At 41.1% G+C, this 18132-nt stretch overlaps 1 protein-coding gene across 1 annotated transcript; it reads right to left on the reverse strand.

The window, feature by feature from the left end:
* Positions 1–1228: 1228 nt before the first annotated feature.
* On the reverse strand, positions 1229–3558 carry LOC120993575 (gastrula zinc finger protein XlCGF71.1-like; the record flags this gene model as incomplete). The annotated part of the gene is made up of 2 exons (XM_040422049.1): positions 1229–1242; positions 2793–3558. Coding segments are annotated over 2 exons (780 nt in total), but the record flags the coding sequence as incomplete, so codon positions are not given.
* Between the last annotated feature and the right edge of the window lie 14574 nt (positions 3559–18132).

Here is an 18132-nt window from a genome sequence, read left to right on the forward strand (position 1 = left end):
AACCTTAGATTTATATGCTACAATAAAGAATACATTGTGCTGAACAGAGAAACGCCTGCTGGGAAGACTTCTACACTATCCTCAGGATAATTCATCAATATCAGAGAGAGAGAAGGTAGAAGGCACGTGTGTACACTGCGCGAGCCGTCTCCTCATACAGATGATCAGTGGAGGTTCGTGGTGTCAGACCCCTACTGACCTGATATTGATGACCTATTCTGAGGATAAGTCATCAATATTGCATTTTGGATTTTTCCTCCCCACGTTCCAATAACTATAACTTTTTTTTTCCGTTCACATTCAATATTTTTTGCAGGATATGGTGCATTTTTTTTTATGTCCTCATTTAATTTACCATGTATTGTATTGGAAAATGGGAAAATATTCCTTTTGTGAAAAAAAAATAACATAAGAATTCTGTCAAGGTTTTGGGGGTTTTGACATCACATTGTTCATTGTGCTCTGAAAATGACCTAACATCCTTATTCTGTGGCTCCATACCAATATGGCCCTTGGGGGCCTAGTACATGGGATCTTTTGATCCCATCTCCTATTTACCCTAATATATCTCTATTAGGGATCATGCACACGACTGTGATAGAGATGTGGACTACATTCTTTGATTCAGCTAAGAAAGCTCCCACATACTCTAGCTCTCAGACAGCACCTTATCTTCTCCAGAGCACAAAGGTTCCATCCTACCCAAGAGAACACGCCTCCTTGCTACGACATATATGCTTTTTTGCTGTCAGCGAAAACTCCATTACAAGATGGCGCTTACAGCTAGATATTTACATAGTTCACATACCGCAGTTAGTAAAACAATGCACAATGGGCAGATACCAAGTGTTCTCTCTTTTCATATTTTATCCAATGTAACAATGCCACGTGCCTCAGGTGGAACGCCCCTCTGAAGACTTTATAAACTGCTGTATTTCCTGTAATAAGTGAGAATTAGCTTTGACCCCAGTGTGTGTGTCAGTTTTTTTTCTTCCGTGCACGTAAAACCCTTGGGTTACTATTAATTTGGAGCAGTAGAGCTAACGTGATCAACCCGATTAGGGGCATCTTCCACAACCGTATGCATTTTGAGGTGTGCAAAAAATAAACTGATCCAAAAGAAGAACGTATGACGTCCGTGTGCATTCCGTATTTCGCAGAACGTAACGTCTGGCCCCTAATACAACAATAATAGCCTATTATGAGACCTAAAAGGATCACACCTCCATTATGAAATAAAACCTAAAAAACAACAAATTAGCACATGAGTCCAACACGATAGCAAAATATAATTTATTAGATATCACTTAAAAAATACATATAGCAAGGGGAGTAAACATGAACCAGTGTGGGAGCAAGAATATGAGGAGAACACACGGGAAGGAGATAGTAATAATCATATACCAGTGCAGAGAGACATATGTGGTAATACTGAATGGAGGCCAGAACGTGCCTGGTCCACTGCACACCACCGGTATGAGGAAAATGTGCAGGGATCAAGCAAGCACACAGCCTGCAAATGTAACAGCAGTACTGCACAGGATTTACAGAATGTAAATACAATCACTGTCAACAAGTTACAAAGTTAATCAAACAAGATAGTGATCGCCTTCCCAGTGTCACCTCACCTGCCCAACGCGTTTCGCCAAACAGGCTGACAAAGCCTTGCAGGCTGTGTGCTTGCTTGATCCCTGGACATTTTCCTCATACCGGTGGTGTGCAGTGGACCAGGCACGTTCCGGCCTCCATTCAGTATTACCACATATGACTCTCTTCACTGGTATATGATTATTACTATCTCCTTCCCATGTGTTCTCCTCATATTATTGCTACCACCCTAATAGAGCAGTCCTATCCTTGTTGGTAATGCAGACAATAATGCGACATGTTCTATCTTTTTGCGGAAACGGAATGCACATGGAGTAACTTCCATTTTTTTTTACGGACCAATTAATCTAAATGGTTCTGCATACGGTTTGAAAAAAAAAACGGCGTGGAAAGAAAATACGTTTGTGTGCGAGAGCCCTTAGGGTGAATAGGATTTTTACTCTCTCCATTCTAAGCTGTGCCTCATGCATAGCACAGTATGGCGAACCCCATGGCAGGCATGGATCGCTTCAGCAGCATCCAGGCTGCTATGGCAACCGATTGGAAGGCAGTTCAGTTCTGACATGCATTCAGGATGCAATTTGCAATTTAACCTGTCTGGCAGCCTCGTTAACCCCTGGTGTTCTGCATAGAAGGAATGATTTAAGTAATTTCAACTAGCTACAATAAAAAACTGCATCCTGAATGCATGTCAGAACTACGCTGTGTGCCAGCACCCAGAGGAAGCAGCATCTCTCTGCCTTCATTCACAGGTGTCGCGATCTGAGTTGATTGGGGCACCTGAGGGGTTAAATGACAGGCACGACACAATCTTCACTCCCTGTCAGGTCAGATACATACCCTCAGGCATTATGACGTACAGTTACATCATAATACTTAAGGGGTTAAAATCCCGGACAACCCCTTTAATTTATAGCCAACCCATTTCCCACATTCTGTATATTAAATCGGCTTCTCTCTTGTGTGAATTCTCAGGTGTCTCACAAAATTTGATTTCTCAGTAAAACACTTTCCACATTCAGTACATGAAAATGGCTTCTCTCCTGAGTGAATTTTAAGATGAGTCTTAAGTATATCTTTACGTTTAAATGACTTCCTGCATTCAGGACATGAATATGGCTTCTCTCCTGTGTGAGTTCTCAGATGTATAGAAAGTTTGGATTTCTGATTAAATTGCTTCTCACATTCAGGACATGAATATTGCTTCTCTCCTGTATGAATTATCTGATGACTCTCAAGATGATATTTACTTTTAAATGACTTCCTACATTCAGGACATGAATATGGCTTCTCTCCTGTGTGAGTTCTCAGATGTATATTAAGATATTGTTTATGACGAAAACACTTCTTACATTCAGGACATGAATATGGCTTCTCTCCTGTGTGAATTCTCAGATGTATATCAAGATTTGATTTCCGATTAAAGCACTTCTCACATTCAGGACATGAATATGGCTTCTCTCCTGTGTGAGTTCTCAGATGTATATCAAGATTTGATTTATGATTAAAACACTTCTTACATTCAGGACATGAATATGGCTTCTCTCCTGTGTGAATTCTCTGATGACTCTCAAGATGCTGTTTACTTTTAAATGACGTCCTGCATTCAGGACATGAATATGGCTTCTCTCCTGTGTGAATTCTCTGATGACTCTCAAGATGATGTTTACTTTTAAATGAAGTCCTGCATTCAGGACATGAATATGGCTTCTCTCCTGTGTGAATTCTTTGATGTTTATCAAGACTTGATTTATCAGTAAAACATTTCTCACATTCAGGACATTGAAATGGCTTCTCTCCTGTGTGATTTCTTTGGTGTTTAATAAGACTTGATTTTTCAGTAAAACATGTCTCACATTCAGGACATGAATATGGCTTCTCTCCTGTGTGAATTTTTTGATGTCTATTAAGACTTGATTTTTCAGTAAAACATGTCTCACATTCAGGACATTGAAATGGCTTCTCTCCTGTGTGATTTCTTTGGTGTTTAATAAGACTTGATTTTTCAGTAAAACATTTCTCACATTCTGAACATGAATATAGCTTCTCTCCTGTGTGAATTCTCTGATTTTCAGCAACACTTGATATCATATTAAAAGTTTTCTCTCTTTCAGAACATGACCGTTCATCTTTCTGAATTTCTTTTTGCACAGAAAGCTTAGCATTATTTTTCAAATCTTTCCCATATTCAGAATTTGCAGACATCTCACACAGATTATGTCCAGTTCTATTATTGCTAATTTGGGATTAATAACCTATTCCATAAGGAGATAGTATTAGATGACCTTGGGAGCCTTTTATCCAGTCTTCACCTGGAAAAAGAAAGATTTTATAGGAAAAAAAAAAAAGGTTATTTTTCCTAATTACACACAAACAGTTAAAATATAAAATGTCATTAACATGCATAATATTTTTTTTTTTTACCAATGTTATAAATACTAACTGCATACTTAAGACATTTAATGCATGGAAAAAAATAAATCTGTCACCAAATTCTGTTTGACACACACAGATGCATCTTTGGCATTGATCACTAAAATCGTATTTACTCTGCACCAATTTTTATTTTTTTTAATGGCAGTTTTACTGATTGATTAGTGATTACATAACTAGTGTAGAGCAAATCAAAGCAAACAAAGTAGACTTCGATCCAAATTTAAGGAAAAATGTTATTCACCGCAAAGCCAAATTTTCTCATGATTCGAAGTAATGAATCCATTTTCCCTGAAATGGTGGTAAAAATAAATCATACTTAACTTATCCGTTTGAGCGCAAAGAGGCCGCCAAAGCCATACCGCATGAAGATCCCGTCTGAAATCTCATCATCACAAGCCGCATGAGATTTTGCACTGGATCTTCAAGCAAGACGGCCACGGCAGTCTCTTCACGAGCAAATGGATGAGGTAAGTACAATTTATTTTTTGAAGTGAGTAACTTCATAAAGGACTTAACCCCTTAAGGACTCAGGGCGTACTGGTAGGTCCTAAGTTTAAAAAAGAAAGTATACGTATTAGGTATCGCCGCGTCCATATCGACCGGCCCTATAAAAATATCACATAACCTACCCCCTCAGTTGAACACCATAAAAAATGGAAAAAAAAAAAATGTGCTAAATAAACAATTTTTTATCACCTTACATCACAAAAAGTGTAATAGCAAGCGATCAAAAAGTCACACGCACCCAAAAATAGTGCCAATAAAACAGTCATATTATCCTGCGAAAATCATACCCTACCCAAGGTAATCGCCCAAAAACTGAAAAAATTATGACTCAGACTATGGAAACACTAAAACATGATTTTTTTTTTGCTTCAAAAAAGAAATCATTGTGTAAAACTTACATAAAAAAAAAATAGAAATATTAGGTATCACCACATCCCTGACAACCTGGTCTATAAAAATATCACATGATCTAACCTGTCAGATGAATGTTGCAAATAACAAAAAATAAAAACGGTGCCAAAACAGCTATTTCTTGTTACCTTGCCTCACAAAAAGTGTAATATAGAGCAACCAAAAATCATATGTACCCTAAACTAGAACCAACAATACTGCCACCCTATCCTGTAGTTTCTAAAATGGGGCCACTTTTTTGGAGTTTCTACTCTAGGGGTGCATCAGGGGGGCTTCAAATGGGACATGGTGTCAAAAAAAACAGTCCAGCAAAACCTGCCTTCCAAAAACCGTATGGTATTCCTTTCCTTCTGCGCCCTGCCGTGTGCCCGTACAGCGGTTTACGACCACATATGGGGTGTTTCTATAAACTACAGAATCAGGGCCATAAATATTGAGTTTGGTTTGGCTGTTAACCCTTCCTTTGCAACTGGAAAAAAAAAAATGGAATATCTGCCCAAAAAGTTTAATTTTGAAATTGTATCTCTATTTTCAATTAATTATTGTGGAACATTTAAAGGGTTAACAAAGTTTGTAAAATCAGTTTTGAATACCTTGAGGGGTGTAGTTTATAGAATGGGGTTATTTTTGGGTGGTTTCTATTATGTAAGCCTCGCAAAGTGACTTCAGACCTGAACTGGTCCCTAAAAATTGTGTTTTTTGAAATTTTCTAAAAAATTTCAAGATTTGCTTCTAAACTTCTAAGCCTTGTAACATCCCCAAAAAATAAAATATCATTCTCAAAATGATCCAAACATGAAGTAGACATGTAATAACTATTTTTGGAGGTATTACTATGTATTATAAAGTAGAGAAATTGAAACTTGGAAATTTGCAATTTTTTATATTTCTTTTATAAATTTGGTATTTTTTTAATAAATAAAAATTAATTTTTTTGACTTAATTTTACCAGTGCCATGAAGTACAATATGTGACGAAAAAATCTCAGAATGGCCTGGATAAGTCAAAGCGTTTTAAAGTTATCAGCACTTAGTGACACTGGTCAGAATTGCAAAAAATGGCCAAGTCCTTAAAGTGAAATAGGGCTGAGTCCTTAACCCCTTAGGGACACAGACATATTTCACCTTAGACGCAACCAATAATCGATATATGGATCCAATTTAAATCATAAATTGCAACTCCAACACATGACTTTATACAAAATCAAGAGTTTTTATTGGTACATATAGAGTTGCAACCATTTCTGGCCACACAGACATTAAGAACACTTAAAATGTCACTCAGACTGTAGATGTGTGGTAATTACAGTACATATTAATAAAGTGCAAGTGCCTACATATATACGAACCAAAAAGATACAGTCAGTGCCTAACAAGAGTATTGTCCAGTCCACAATGTATTATCACAAGGTCCAATTATAGACCCAGGACCATATGGACATCAACTCACACTATGCTATGTTCAAACTTAGTACAATAAACAGAGAGTAAAGCATACTGACCACGTATCCACCACAGCACCTACAGCCCGTGCCCCGACGCGCGTTTCGCCATCAGCTTTTTCAAGGAGTAATGACAAACACTTAATAGCCGGGTATATATCGTCACTGGGGTGGGCGGAACAATCTCCATCTAACCAATGGACTAAAGATACGTTGATGAGAGGGCAGGGTACCAAAACTCCTCACCTGTATAGTAATAAAATCACTTGCATCGTATGCTGTGGCGCACGAACCGCTGCACACCAACGGTGCCCGCCTACGGAGCGATGACGTAGGGCGGCCGCGCTCAACAGAGCACAGGGTGTCCCACGTCAGAGCCAAGACCGCGTCAGCACGCCCGCGCAGAAGGACGCGCGCACTACGAGCTCCATATTTGGTGAGGGAAAGTAACCGTCACAAATCCTCTCACAATCAATGTGTCCATTGTCCTAAATATTGCATCCACATGTGTATAGGCACAATATCTCGCTCAATAAGTATTACCTAATGTCCCCAAACTATTCTTAGGATTGCACGTCAGTATAGATCTACACTATTCCCAACAGTGAGATATACATAAACACCCCATCAATTTTGCATATGGGGACTCCCAAAAAGCATATAAATTCACCTAAAATGATATAATGCCAATTATAGACATATAAATATACATATAATACATTGTGTATGTATGTATACCACAATATTCAATATATAGTGTATCTTTACATATGTAAAGAATAGTTACAAGAAAGTTATTTATAAGTGCACATGAATTAAAAATACAAATACCAGTGTAATACATAATTGTTACATTTACAGGTGAGATACATGATTCTCATACAGGCTCAATCCAACCCAACATGATTAATTTCAGGAATGGAAACCACACGAGGTGATACTAAAAAATCTAAAAGGACCAGGCTATTTTTTGCAAATCTGACCAGTGTCACTTTAAGTGGTGATAACTTTAAAACGCTTTGACTTATCCAGGCCATTCTGAGGTTGTTTCTTCGTCACATATTGTACTTCATGACACTGGTAAAATGAAGTCCAAAAATTTTTTTTTTGCATTAAAAAAAATACCTAATTTATCAAAAATTGGAAAAAATTTGCAAATTTCAAAGTTTCAGTTTCTCTACTTCTGTAATACCCCTAAAAATTGTGATGACTTTACATTTCCCATATGTCTACTTTATGTTTAAATTATTTTGGGAATTATATTTTATTTTTTAGGGATGTTACAAGGCTTAGAAGTTTAGAAGCAAATCTTGAAATTTCTCAGAAATTTACAAAAACCCAATTTTTAGGGACCACTACAGATCTGAAGTCACTTTGCGAGGCTTACATAATAGAAACCACCCAAAAATGACCCCATTCTATAAACTACACCCCTCAAGGTATTCAAAACTGATTTTACAATATTCGTTAACCCTTTAGGTGTTGCACAAGAGTTATTGGCAAATGGGGATGAAATGTGAGAATTTCATTTTTTGCCTAATTTTCCATTTTAACCCTTTTTTTTTACTAACAAAGCGAGGGTTAACAGCCAAACAAGACTATCTTTATTGCCCTGACTCTGCCGTTTACAGAAAAACCCTATATGTGGCCGTAAACTGCTGTACGGCCACACAGCGGGGAGTAGAGTGAAAGGTGCGCCGTTTGGTTTTTGGAAGGCAGGTTTTGCTGGACGGGTTTTTTGACACCATGTCCCATTTGAAGCCCCCCTGATGGAACCCTAGATTAGAAACTCCATAAAAGTGAGCCCATCTAAGAAACTACACCCCTCAAGGTAAACTCAATCACTCATTCAAAATTTTTTCCAGTTACAAAGCAAGGGTTAACTGCCAAACCAAACTCAATATTTATGGCCCTGGTTCTGTGGTTTACAGAAACACCCCATATGTGGTCGTAAACTGCTGTACGGGCACACGGCAGGGCACAGAAGGAAAGGAATGCAATACAGCTTTTGGAAGGCAGATTTTGCTGGACTGGTTTATTTACACCATGTCCCTTTTGAAGCCCCCCTGATGCAACCCTAGAGTATAAACTCCACAAAAGTGACCCCATTTTAGAAACTACGGGATAGGGTGGCAGTTTTGTTGGTACTAGTTTAGGGTACATATGATTTTTGGATACAGATATAGTTTAGGAATACTAAAGTTTCTGATCTACGCCCCATGTTCTTAAGGGGTTAAGGGGTTAAAGAAGTTGTCCGGTCCCAAAAATCAAAGTTATTTTTATGTGCTTCTAACACCCCTCACTATACATAAGCCCCCAATACCTGTTTCTCATGTCTGAGCTTTCCTTCCACCCTGGGAGACATCAGACTATCCTGGCAGATCTGTTTACCTTCTCCCCTTGTTTTTTGAATATATAACTTTATTGATACACAAGCCTGGCTGCGCTGCACAGAGATGAGTCACAGGCTGGCCACGCCCCCACACTGCTCTGTCTGCAGTAGCCACACCCACTACAACTCCTGTGTCCATCTTTCTGCACCCAGACATGAATCTACTTCTCACCCAGTGTCTAAATCCCATCACTGACCGTCCACAGGCTCTGCCCTCACATGTGTATCTAATCCTATCCTGTGTGATACAGCATGCTGAGCGGTGTATCTAATCCCATCACTGACTGTCCACAGGCTCTGCCCTCACATCTATATCTAATCCTATCCTGTGTGATACATCCTGCAGAGCGGTGTATCTAATCCTATTCTGTGTGATACATCCTGATGAGCGGTGTATCTAATCCCATCACTGACAATCCACAGGCTCTTCCCTCACCATCTCCAGAGGGTGATAAACAGCTGGAATCAGCAAGCTTATCCAAACACATCTGTATCTAATCCTATCCTGTATGTGTGCCTGATACACATCCTGTTGTGTGCGATACGGACTGCTGAGCGATGTATCTAATCCCATCTTTTATGATACTGCATGCTAAACTGTGTATCTAATCCCATTTTGTATGACACAGCCTGCTGAATGGTGTATCTAATCCTATCTTGTTTGATCCTGTCTGCTGAGCTGTGTATCTAAACCCTTATGCACATGACACTGCACCGCTGAATGGAACATATATTTTTCTTTTGCCACTAATACATGGCAAAAAGGGTTTTACAACATATAACTGCACCGCACAAGGGCAAATAAGATGTAGAAATATTTCCTTGTAATAAACCCTGTTATCACACAGCACTTGCAACAACAAGAACGGTTTCTGGAATTACAGAGCTGTATAATGGCAATTTGGATCCCCAGTCAGTGCAGCAAGGTGTAATAGGATTGTTCCTATTACCCAGGCTGTAACCTTTCCTACTGAACTCTTTTCTACATAAATGCTGCGAAATGATTCCTCCCTATCCTTTCCCTACACCTTGAATAATTTTTCCCTGAATTTGTAAACAGTTTTTTTAGCACAATGAATTCTTTCCTCGCACTGTCCCTAGCGCCTGCTGACGTCTCTCCCTGCACTAAGTACACTGGAAATGGCAGAATCTAAGATGGCTGAGGCTATTTATAGGGCTGTGACATCACAGGGCTGGCTGGCTGCTGATTGGCTGCATGCATGGCATTGTGGGTGATCCCGCCTTCCTAGAGTTCTTTGCTCCATGTCCTCACATGTGCAGCAGCCATTTTAGGAAAAATTTGATTTGTTACCACAAATCGAGAGCAAATTCGGATTTGATGCGAATCAAATAAAACCTGAAACTCGGATCGAATTCTACTTTGTCAGCTTTGATTCACTCATCTCTAGTCATAACGAAGTCCCAAAGCCCCCCCAGTAGAGCGGTGGTGTAAAAAATCTGGAGCAACATTTCTGGACGAGAGGGTTAGGTTTAAAGATGAGACAAATTAATAAAACAATTTGTGACATTTGAGATGTTTGGTGTAAAGTACTTCAACGCAGACTCGGAAAACTGATTTCAGAAATTACCCTCATGAAATATAATATATAAAGTCTCAGTTGAACAGGACAGCTATGGTCACATGATCAAGTCCAATAGATGAGGCAGCATTGCCTCCTTCACTCTTCGCTACATAACACTCATTGGACACTGCTGTATATAGCCTGAAAAAGAGGCCAGACGTTCTTCTAATCCAATTGTATCTCTCTTCTGGGTCCCCTTCTGTAAGGACATTGATTTCTATATGGCAGGTTTATAATAGTTGTGGCAGCAAATCCAAAGGGTCTTGCTGTGGATTCAGGACCTGCATCGCTTGTTGAGGGCAGTATATGGGCCATATCTAAAGGGGTTCTCTGGGAAGGAATAACATAACATTATTATACAGAAATATTACTTTACTATAAATACATCAAACATTTAATTATTTATAATGGCCTGTCTTCTCTACAGGGCAATCATCAGTCTAGAATAAAATTGCCACAGTCCTATAAGTACAAAGAAAATCAGTCCTAATCGCAGAGCAGGATGAATTATCTCAGAACATGGACCTACAGACCTGCCTCAGCCTCCTCTCTGCTCTATTGTCAGTGATCACCATCCTCCATACAACTGGTGAGATCTTAGCTGAGTCTCTGTAGGAACGGAACTTATTAAGAGACGGCAGAATTGCGGAGTGGAGATCTCTCAGGCATAACACACCAAAGCAAGCAGACAGACAAGGCAAGGTCCATAATGAATACATTATTAACAGACATCAGGACATGACGGTAAGCTGGACCAGCAGGTAAGGGTAAAATGGTAGGTAATACCACTGGACCAAGCACACTGGATTGACTTGGGGCCAAACAGAGAGGGGGCGGAAACTCAGTGATCCCCGTTATTCACACAGCCCCTGATGGGAATTAACTTAGCCGAGGGCTCACTGGTCGTACCTTTAGAATGGTCCCGGGGCACTTGGCCACTTACAAGCAGAGACAGATTTTGGTGCAAGCACCAGCATTCCAGACAGACATGGGATGGACTGCAACCCAGGCACACAAACAGGAACCCAAACAAATTCAGGACACAGTTCAGACAAGACATAACGGGAACCAGAAAACAAGACAGATGTCTGGACCCCATGCAGAACAGTTGCGTGGTGGTCACAGGCAGAGCTGCACAGAACAGCAGACAAGCAAATGCCTGGACTCCATGTGGAACGGATGCATGGCGTTCATAGGCAGAGATGGATGCATAGACTAGATATCCTCCTCTTCAGAACCTAGGAGCCCTCTCCACAAAGGCAAAGAACTGGACAAGCAAATGCCAGTTCCCAATGTAGTGTTAGTCCATTGGCGAGCAGGCAAAGCTGCACACAAGACAAAGAACCAGACTAGCAGATGCCGGTTCTTCATGTGGTGTCAGTCCATGGGCAAACACACAGAGCTGCACACAAGACATGGAAACTTGAGGTCTCAGTAGGTGACTACACAGGGAAGAAAAACAAACGAACCAGCACCTCCATAATAAGTAATTTGAGAATGCAGGTGCACGCTACCATGTCTGAAACACAATGGGATTAGTAGAACTACAGGTAACAGCACACTGCTAATCAATTGCACAAAGATATACGTGAATACTGAATAAAAATAGCAGCTTGGTGGCCATACTTACTGCAAAGGTAGCTAGAAGCTCTTTGTGCATATAATTGATCAACAATATGTTGAGCCCGTCTACCAGACGACAAGGTGGCTTCTAATAAGATGGGGCCTACTCTAACATGCCTCTCCTGGGCTTACAGCCTACAATCTGGGCCAAGTAGCACCCAGCTATATCCTATACATGCCTCTCCCAGGCTGTCAGCCTGCAATATGGGCAAGGTAGGATACAGCTGTACAATCTATCTAATTAAAAGCACATGGTAAATGGGCAGGAGGTGCACGGTTCAAATTCACCACCAGGGGGCGCCACCCCCCAATGGCAGTGACAATAGGGAAGAAAAACAAACGAACCAGCACCTCCATAATAAGTAATTTGAGAATGCAGGAGCACGCTACCATGGCTGAAACACAATGGGATTAGTAGAACTACAGGTAACAGCACACTGCTAATCAATTGCACAAAGATATATGTGAATACTGAATAAAAATAGCTGCTTGGTGGCCATACTTACTGCAAAGGCAGCTAAGGTGACTACACAGACAGGGCAGATAGAAGAACCCCAGGTAAGGTGCATAGCTCCTGCACCCAGGAAATCTGGAGACAGACTGACCTCCAGGCCCACAGCTAACAGGAATGTATAGCACCTATTAACCCCACCCAGACCAAGACATTAACCCCACAAGAACCTGACAATAGAGAGGAGAGAAGGAACAGTATGCACACAGGCTGCCGTACCTACCCATGGGAACCAGCCTACACGGTATCCACTATAACTCGTACACCAGAGCAACCAATGTGAGGAAACATGGCAACCCGAGTCACAGTGAGCCACACCATGATACTAACATTATTAATAATGAGAGGAATCTGGTAATGCATTTATAATAAAGTAATATGTCAGTATTCTCTACCATTTTATTTAATTCATTGTGGGAGATGAGGAGTTACAGATTGGTACATGGATCCCAACAGTCCCTAGAAACTGGCACATGGACCCAGGTGGAGAAGTGAGGCTTTGACACATATTTCTTATGGTAAAATCACTAGGATCTGTTTTCTGATTGACATTGTTTTTGTACAGCCTTTTATACACATTTTATATCAGATTGGCCAAGTGCCAGAAATGTGAGAATGTCTAAATGAATTATTATAATTAATAATAATCACCATCAGGCTCTTCTAACCATTTATTTTTCTCTTCCTTTTAATATAGTTCAAAACTAGAAGATTGTCCTCCAGTCGCTCATGTTCTGAATGATGAATTTATTCAAGTCATAAGGACACAAAAAAGCTTCAAAAGACATTCTGGACGGCTTTACGACACTTCTAAGCTTGTGTGTAATAGATGACTTTGGGGTGATATTTACTATATTCTGTACTGACTGCTTTCTGTATAGAGACCGTTATTATATTATAAAGAAGGAGAAAAAAATGGAAGGCTCAAAACACTTTAATGGAAGATAACAGTGGGTGCTCTATTCTCTGGGTCACCTACCCAGTATGAAAGTTATAGAATAAAAAAACAAAAGATGAATAGGCACAACCACTTTCTGGAGTGTATCCTCGAGATTTATTCAGCACATGGGTGTAATAACCCAAAAGATAAAACACACATATAGTAAACAATGGCAATCTTAAAATAGTAGTATACAGCAATGTAGCACAGCAAATAATCAATGGATAAAAATACACAGCAAATAATCAATGGATAACAATGATCAAATCACAGCAATCAGTGATAAAATAGCAACCAATAAATAGTAGAGTTGTAGCAGCCAAAGTCTTTAGATATAGCAGCAATATATGACAGTCAAAAAGTTCCCAATATGCTGAAATATAGATGGAGGAAAAATGCCCAGTGTGTGTGACCCTTCTATCCGTATGTCACGTAGAATGTGGTCACAGAAGTCCTCACTAGTATGTGTACAAAGTGTCCGTGCTTATTATAGCACAAAGTCATTCACCGCTCCTTCTCTCTGTAAATATATACGGCATATAATACCTACTCACATGTATCGCAGTCCAAAAGGTGCGGGCACTTGGTTATTCGTATGGACTCTCAAAACGCTGGAGACACGTGTATCCTAAGCAGTCAAGGACCTTCTGCTGTGTCATCCAGTGGGCGTGTCCTTGATGATGTATTCAGTCAGGTGACTGGTCAGGTGATCCAGGTCCTTATGCCGATATAGACAGAACACTTGGGATTCTCACAGGTCCTTTATATAATTCTTCTTTCTTTTAATGGAGTTTTCTGTGCGCACATATACTCCTGTTGAATCCGGTACCGCAGTTAGCTGGACTAGACGCGTTTCAAGGCTACTTATTCCCATTGTGTATGGATCTGGAGTCATGTTTTCCACCCTACCCTTAAAGGGTTTCTGTCACCCCACAAAACTCTTTTTTTTTTTTTTGGATAGTTAGATTCCTTACAGCGCGATATAGGAGAATATAATAGTCTTACTTACTTTCATGCGGCCGATTCTTTATAAAACGAAGTTTTATAATATGTAAATGAGGGCTCTACCAGCAAGTAGGGCGTCTACTTGCTGGTAGCTGCTGCAGAAATCCGCCCCCTCGCCGTGTTGATTGACAGGGCCAGCCGTGATCTCCTCCTCCGGCCGGCCCTGTCACTATTTAAAAAATCGCGCGCCTCTGGTCATTCGGCGCAGGCGCTCTGAGATGAGGAGGCTCGTCTCCTCAGTGCGCCTGCGCCGATGACATCACCAAAAGAGAAGACGTCATCGGCGCAGGCGCACTGAGGGAGTGCTGAGGAGACGAGCCTCCTCATCTCAGAGCGCCTGCGCCGAATGACCAGAGGCGCGCGATTTTTGAAATAGTGACAGGGCCGGCCGGAGGAGGAGATCACGGCTGGCCCTGTCAATCAACACGGCGAGGGGGCGGTTTTCTGCTGCGGCTACCAGCAAGTAGACGCCCTATATAAAGGATTAGAAAACCGCAGTGCTGGATCTACTGAGGAAGAGGCAAGTAGCCTTGAAACGCGTCTAGTCCAGCTAACTGCGGTACCGGATTCAACAGGAGTATATGTGCGCACAGAAAACTCCATTAAAAGAAAGAAGAATTATATAAAGGACCTGTGAGAATCCCAAGTGTTCTGTCTATATCGGCATAAGGACCTGGATCACCTGACCAGTCACCTGACTGAATACATCATCAAGGACACGCCCACTGGATGACATAGCAGAATGACTGCATGACTGCTTAGGATACACGTGTCTCCAGCGTTTTGAGAGTCCATACGAATAACCAAGTGCCCGCACCTCTTGGACTGCGATACATGTGAGTAGGTATTATATGCCGTATATATTTACAGAGAGAAGGAGCGGTGAATGACTTTGTGCTATAATCAGCACGGACACTTTGTACACATACTAGTGAGGACTTCTGTGACCACATTCTACGTGACATACGGATAGAAGGGTCACACACACTGGGCATTTTTCCTCCTCATCTATATTTCAACATATTGGGAACTTTTTGACTGTCATATATTGCTGCTATATCTAAAGACTTTGGCTGCTACAACTCTACTATTTATTGATTGCTATTTTATCACTGATTGCTGTGATTTTATCATTGTTATCCATTGATTATTTGCTGTGTATTTTTATTCATTGATTATTTGCTGTGCTACATTGCTGTATACTACTATTTTAAGATTGCCATTGTTTACTATATGTGTGTTTTATCTTTTGGGTTATTACACCCATGTGCTGAATAAATCTCGAGGATACACTCCAGAAAGTGGTTGTGCCTATTCATCTTTTGTTCTTTATTATATTACTATGTACAGATAACTATAGAGGTGCTGGAAATAAAAGTGTCTAAAGTGAAAATAACGTATTGACAAATCAGACACCAATTAAAGATCCCCCCTGTCAGTAATCTTCTTTCCTCCTGTTATTGATGCTTTGGAGCGGTCCAGTGATGGCAGCCAGGATCGGTGATTGTCTGTGTTCCCGGCACAGTTACAGGTATGTACTATCACATGTATGGACACTGCGTGTACAATCACTTACACACTACTGTACAGACAATCACCAGTCACTGCTGCCATCACTGAACCTCCAGGAAAGAGTTATTCCCATTGCAAGAATTTCCTCCCTCTTACTGGGTCTGATTCTAAGTGGAGATGAGAGAATTTCTTGAAAATAGCTATAGCGCCCCCTCCCCATCAATGTAACCCTCAGATGCCGTGTTCATACATGATCACGGCATCTGAATTCACAAACAGTGTGAAATAAACATTTAAAATAAACATTGCATCAAACTTACCGCATCCATTTGCTTGCGACGGGCCGTCCGCCGCCATCTTGTTTGAAGATCTCGTCCGAAATCATGTGCGGCGCAAGATTACATCATCACAGCGACCGGCATGATGATGTAATCTCGCGGCGCACTGGATGTCGGCCGAGATCTTCGATCAAGATGGAGGCTGGTTGCCCTTCATGCGCAAATGGAGGTGGTAAGTTTGAATTTCAGGATTAATCGATTCGCTGACACGAAGTACGAGGAAATTCAGCTTTAAGGCGAATCGAATAATTCCAGAAATTCGGTTGGAAATCCACTTTGTGGGATTCGATTCGCTCCTCTCTAATTCTAAGGTTCAGTGCAAGAAATAAAATACAAGAAGAAGTGTAGAAAATGTGTATTATAAATGGTGGAAAATCAGTGTCCAGTTATGATGGGAGTTATATGGAGATCTACATGGAGACATATACAAGAGACATTACAGACAGAGACACACAGAACTTACCAGACATGGACCCTCCACACACTCAGGACTTGATCATTAGTCAGTGTCTTCTCCTCAGCAAGCTAGTGATCCAAGTAAAGTTCCTGGTGAGTTCCAGCTTTCTGAGCCATGCTCCGGTCTTTTATACCCCTTTGGTGGCTATAGCTATCTGCTCCTCCTCTTAGCTCCAGGAGACGCCCAGTCCCACCTTCATAATCAATGAAACCTTTCATTATGAGATCTGGCTTCCCTCATTACCATATGCAATAGAAGAATAATGGTGCCACCTCCTCCTCAAGAGTTTAGCATTTTCTGGCCTCCTGAGATGGTACTTCATTTACACATTGTATTTGCAGGGTAGAGACCTATTGTTCACGCTCCTATTTAGCATCTGTAAGAGATTCCTGGGATACTCATATGAGACCTTTTTATGTGAGAATAAGTGTAAACAATGAGTATTTTACATCCTGATGAGATACATTCCATCCAGACATATAACCACATGACTCTTCATCTATAATTCACATATTTGAAAGTCTAGATTTAAGGATGAGTGAAGGTCCTATTCTTCACCATCTTATGCAGATCACTGACTTATTGAAGTTAATTTGTCCACACTGTGCACAAGGCATAAATGTTTTGTAGATCGGTGGTTTGTGACTTAAAAACTAACATGGTCGTGTGCATGGGGCCTTTTGACTAAGATCAAGTGTAGTATCTGTTCTTAGATTCCAGGTGGACCGAGCCCTGCCAGGATGTAGAGCAGAGAACCACACAGCATACCTAGGGTGTACGACTTGGGCCATTAGTGCCCTATTCTGGAAGACCAAGGGATCTGCTGTATCTAAGTCAGGGGCTGAGATGTTAGAACTCCAGAATTGCCCCAGGTGTGGTGACCCTGGGGTGCCTGAACTCACTGGGGGTGGAAGCCCACTGAGTGACGGAACATTTGCACGTACTTCACTTTCTCACATTTTGAGCGCACACACCTCTATTCTTTGTCCGGCCATCAGGAGGAGGAATTTTTATAATTCCGACCAGCTGTCCGGGCTGAGCTTCAGCACACATTCACTATTTATATATTTTTGTTTACTGTGTGTTCACTTTCCACGTTTGTTTGTCACAAGAATTTCTTGGGTTGTGGCAGCCTTATAGGTACCTCCTTAAAAGGTCTAGGGGGGGGGTGGCCATCTTGCTTCCACAGCTTCTCTGGGGAGAGCCCAGTCTAGTAGTCGAAGCTCCGTGCCGACACCTTCGATGGCAGCCTAGGTGATGGCAGGAGCACAGATTTGGCGTACACTCGGCTGAGGGTTGCCTGGGCATACTCCCGGCTTTGGCTGGGGGTTGACTACTTTGTCTCGGTCCCTTGCAGGAGCCTTCTGG

This window comes from Bufo bufo, chromosome 3, assembly GCF_905171765.1.
Source record: "Bufo bufo chromosome 3, aBufBuf1.1, whole genome shotgun sequence".
NCBI lineage: Eukaryota > Metazoa > Chordata > Amphibia > Anura > Bufonidae > Bufo > Bufo bufo.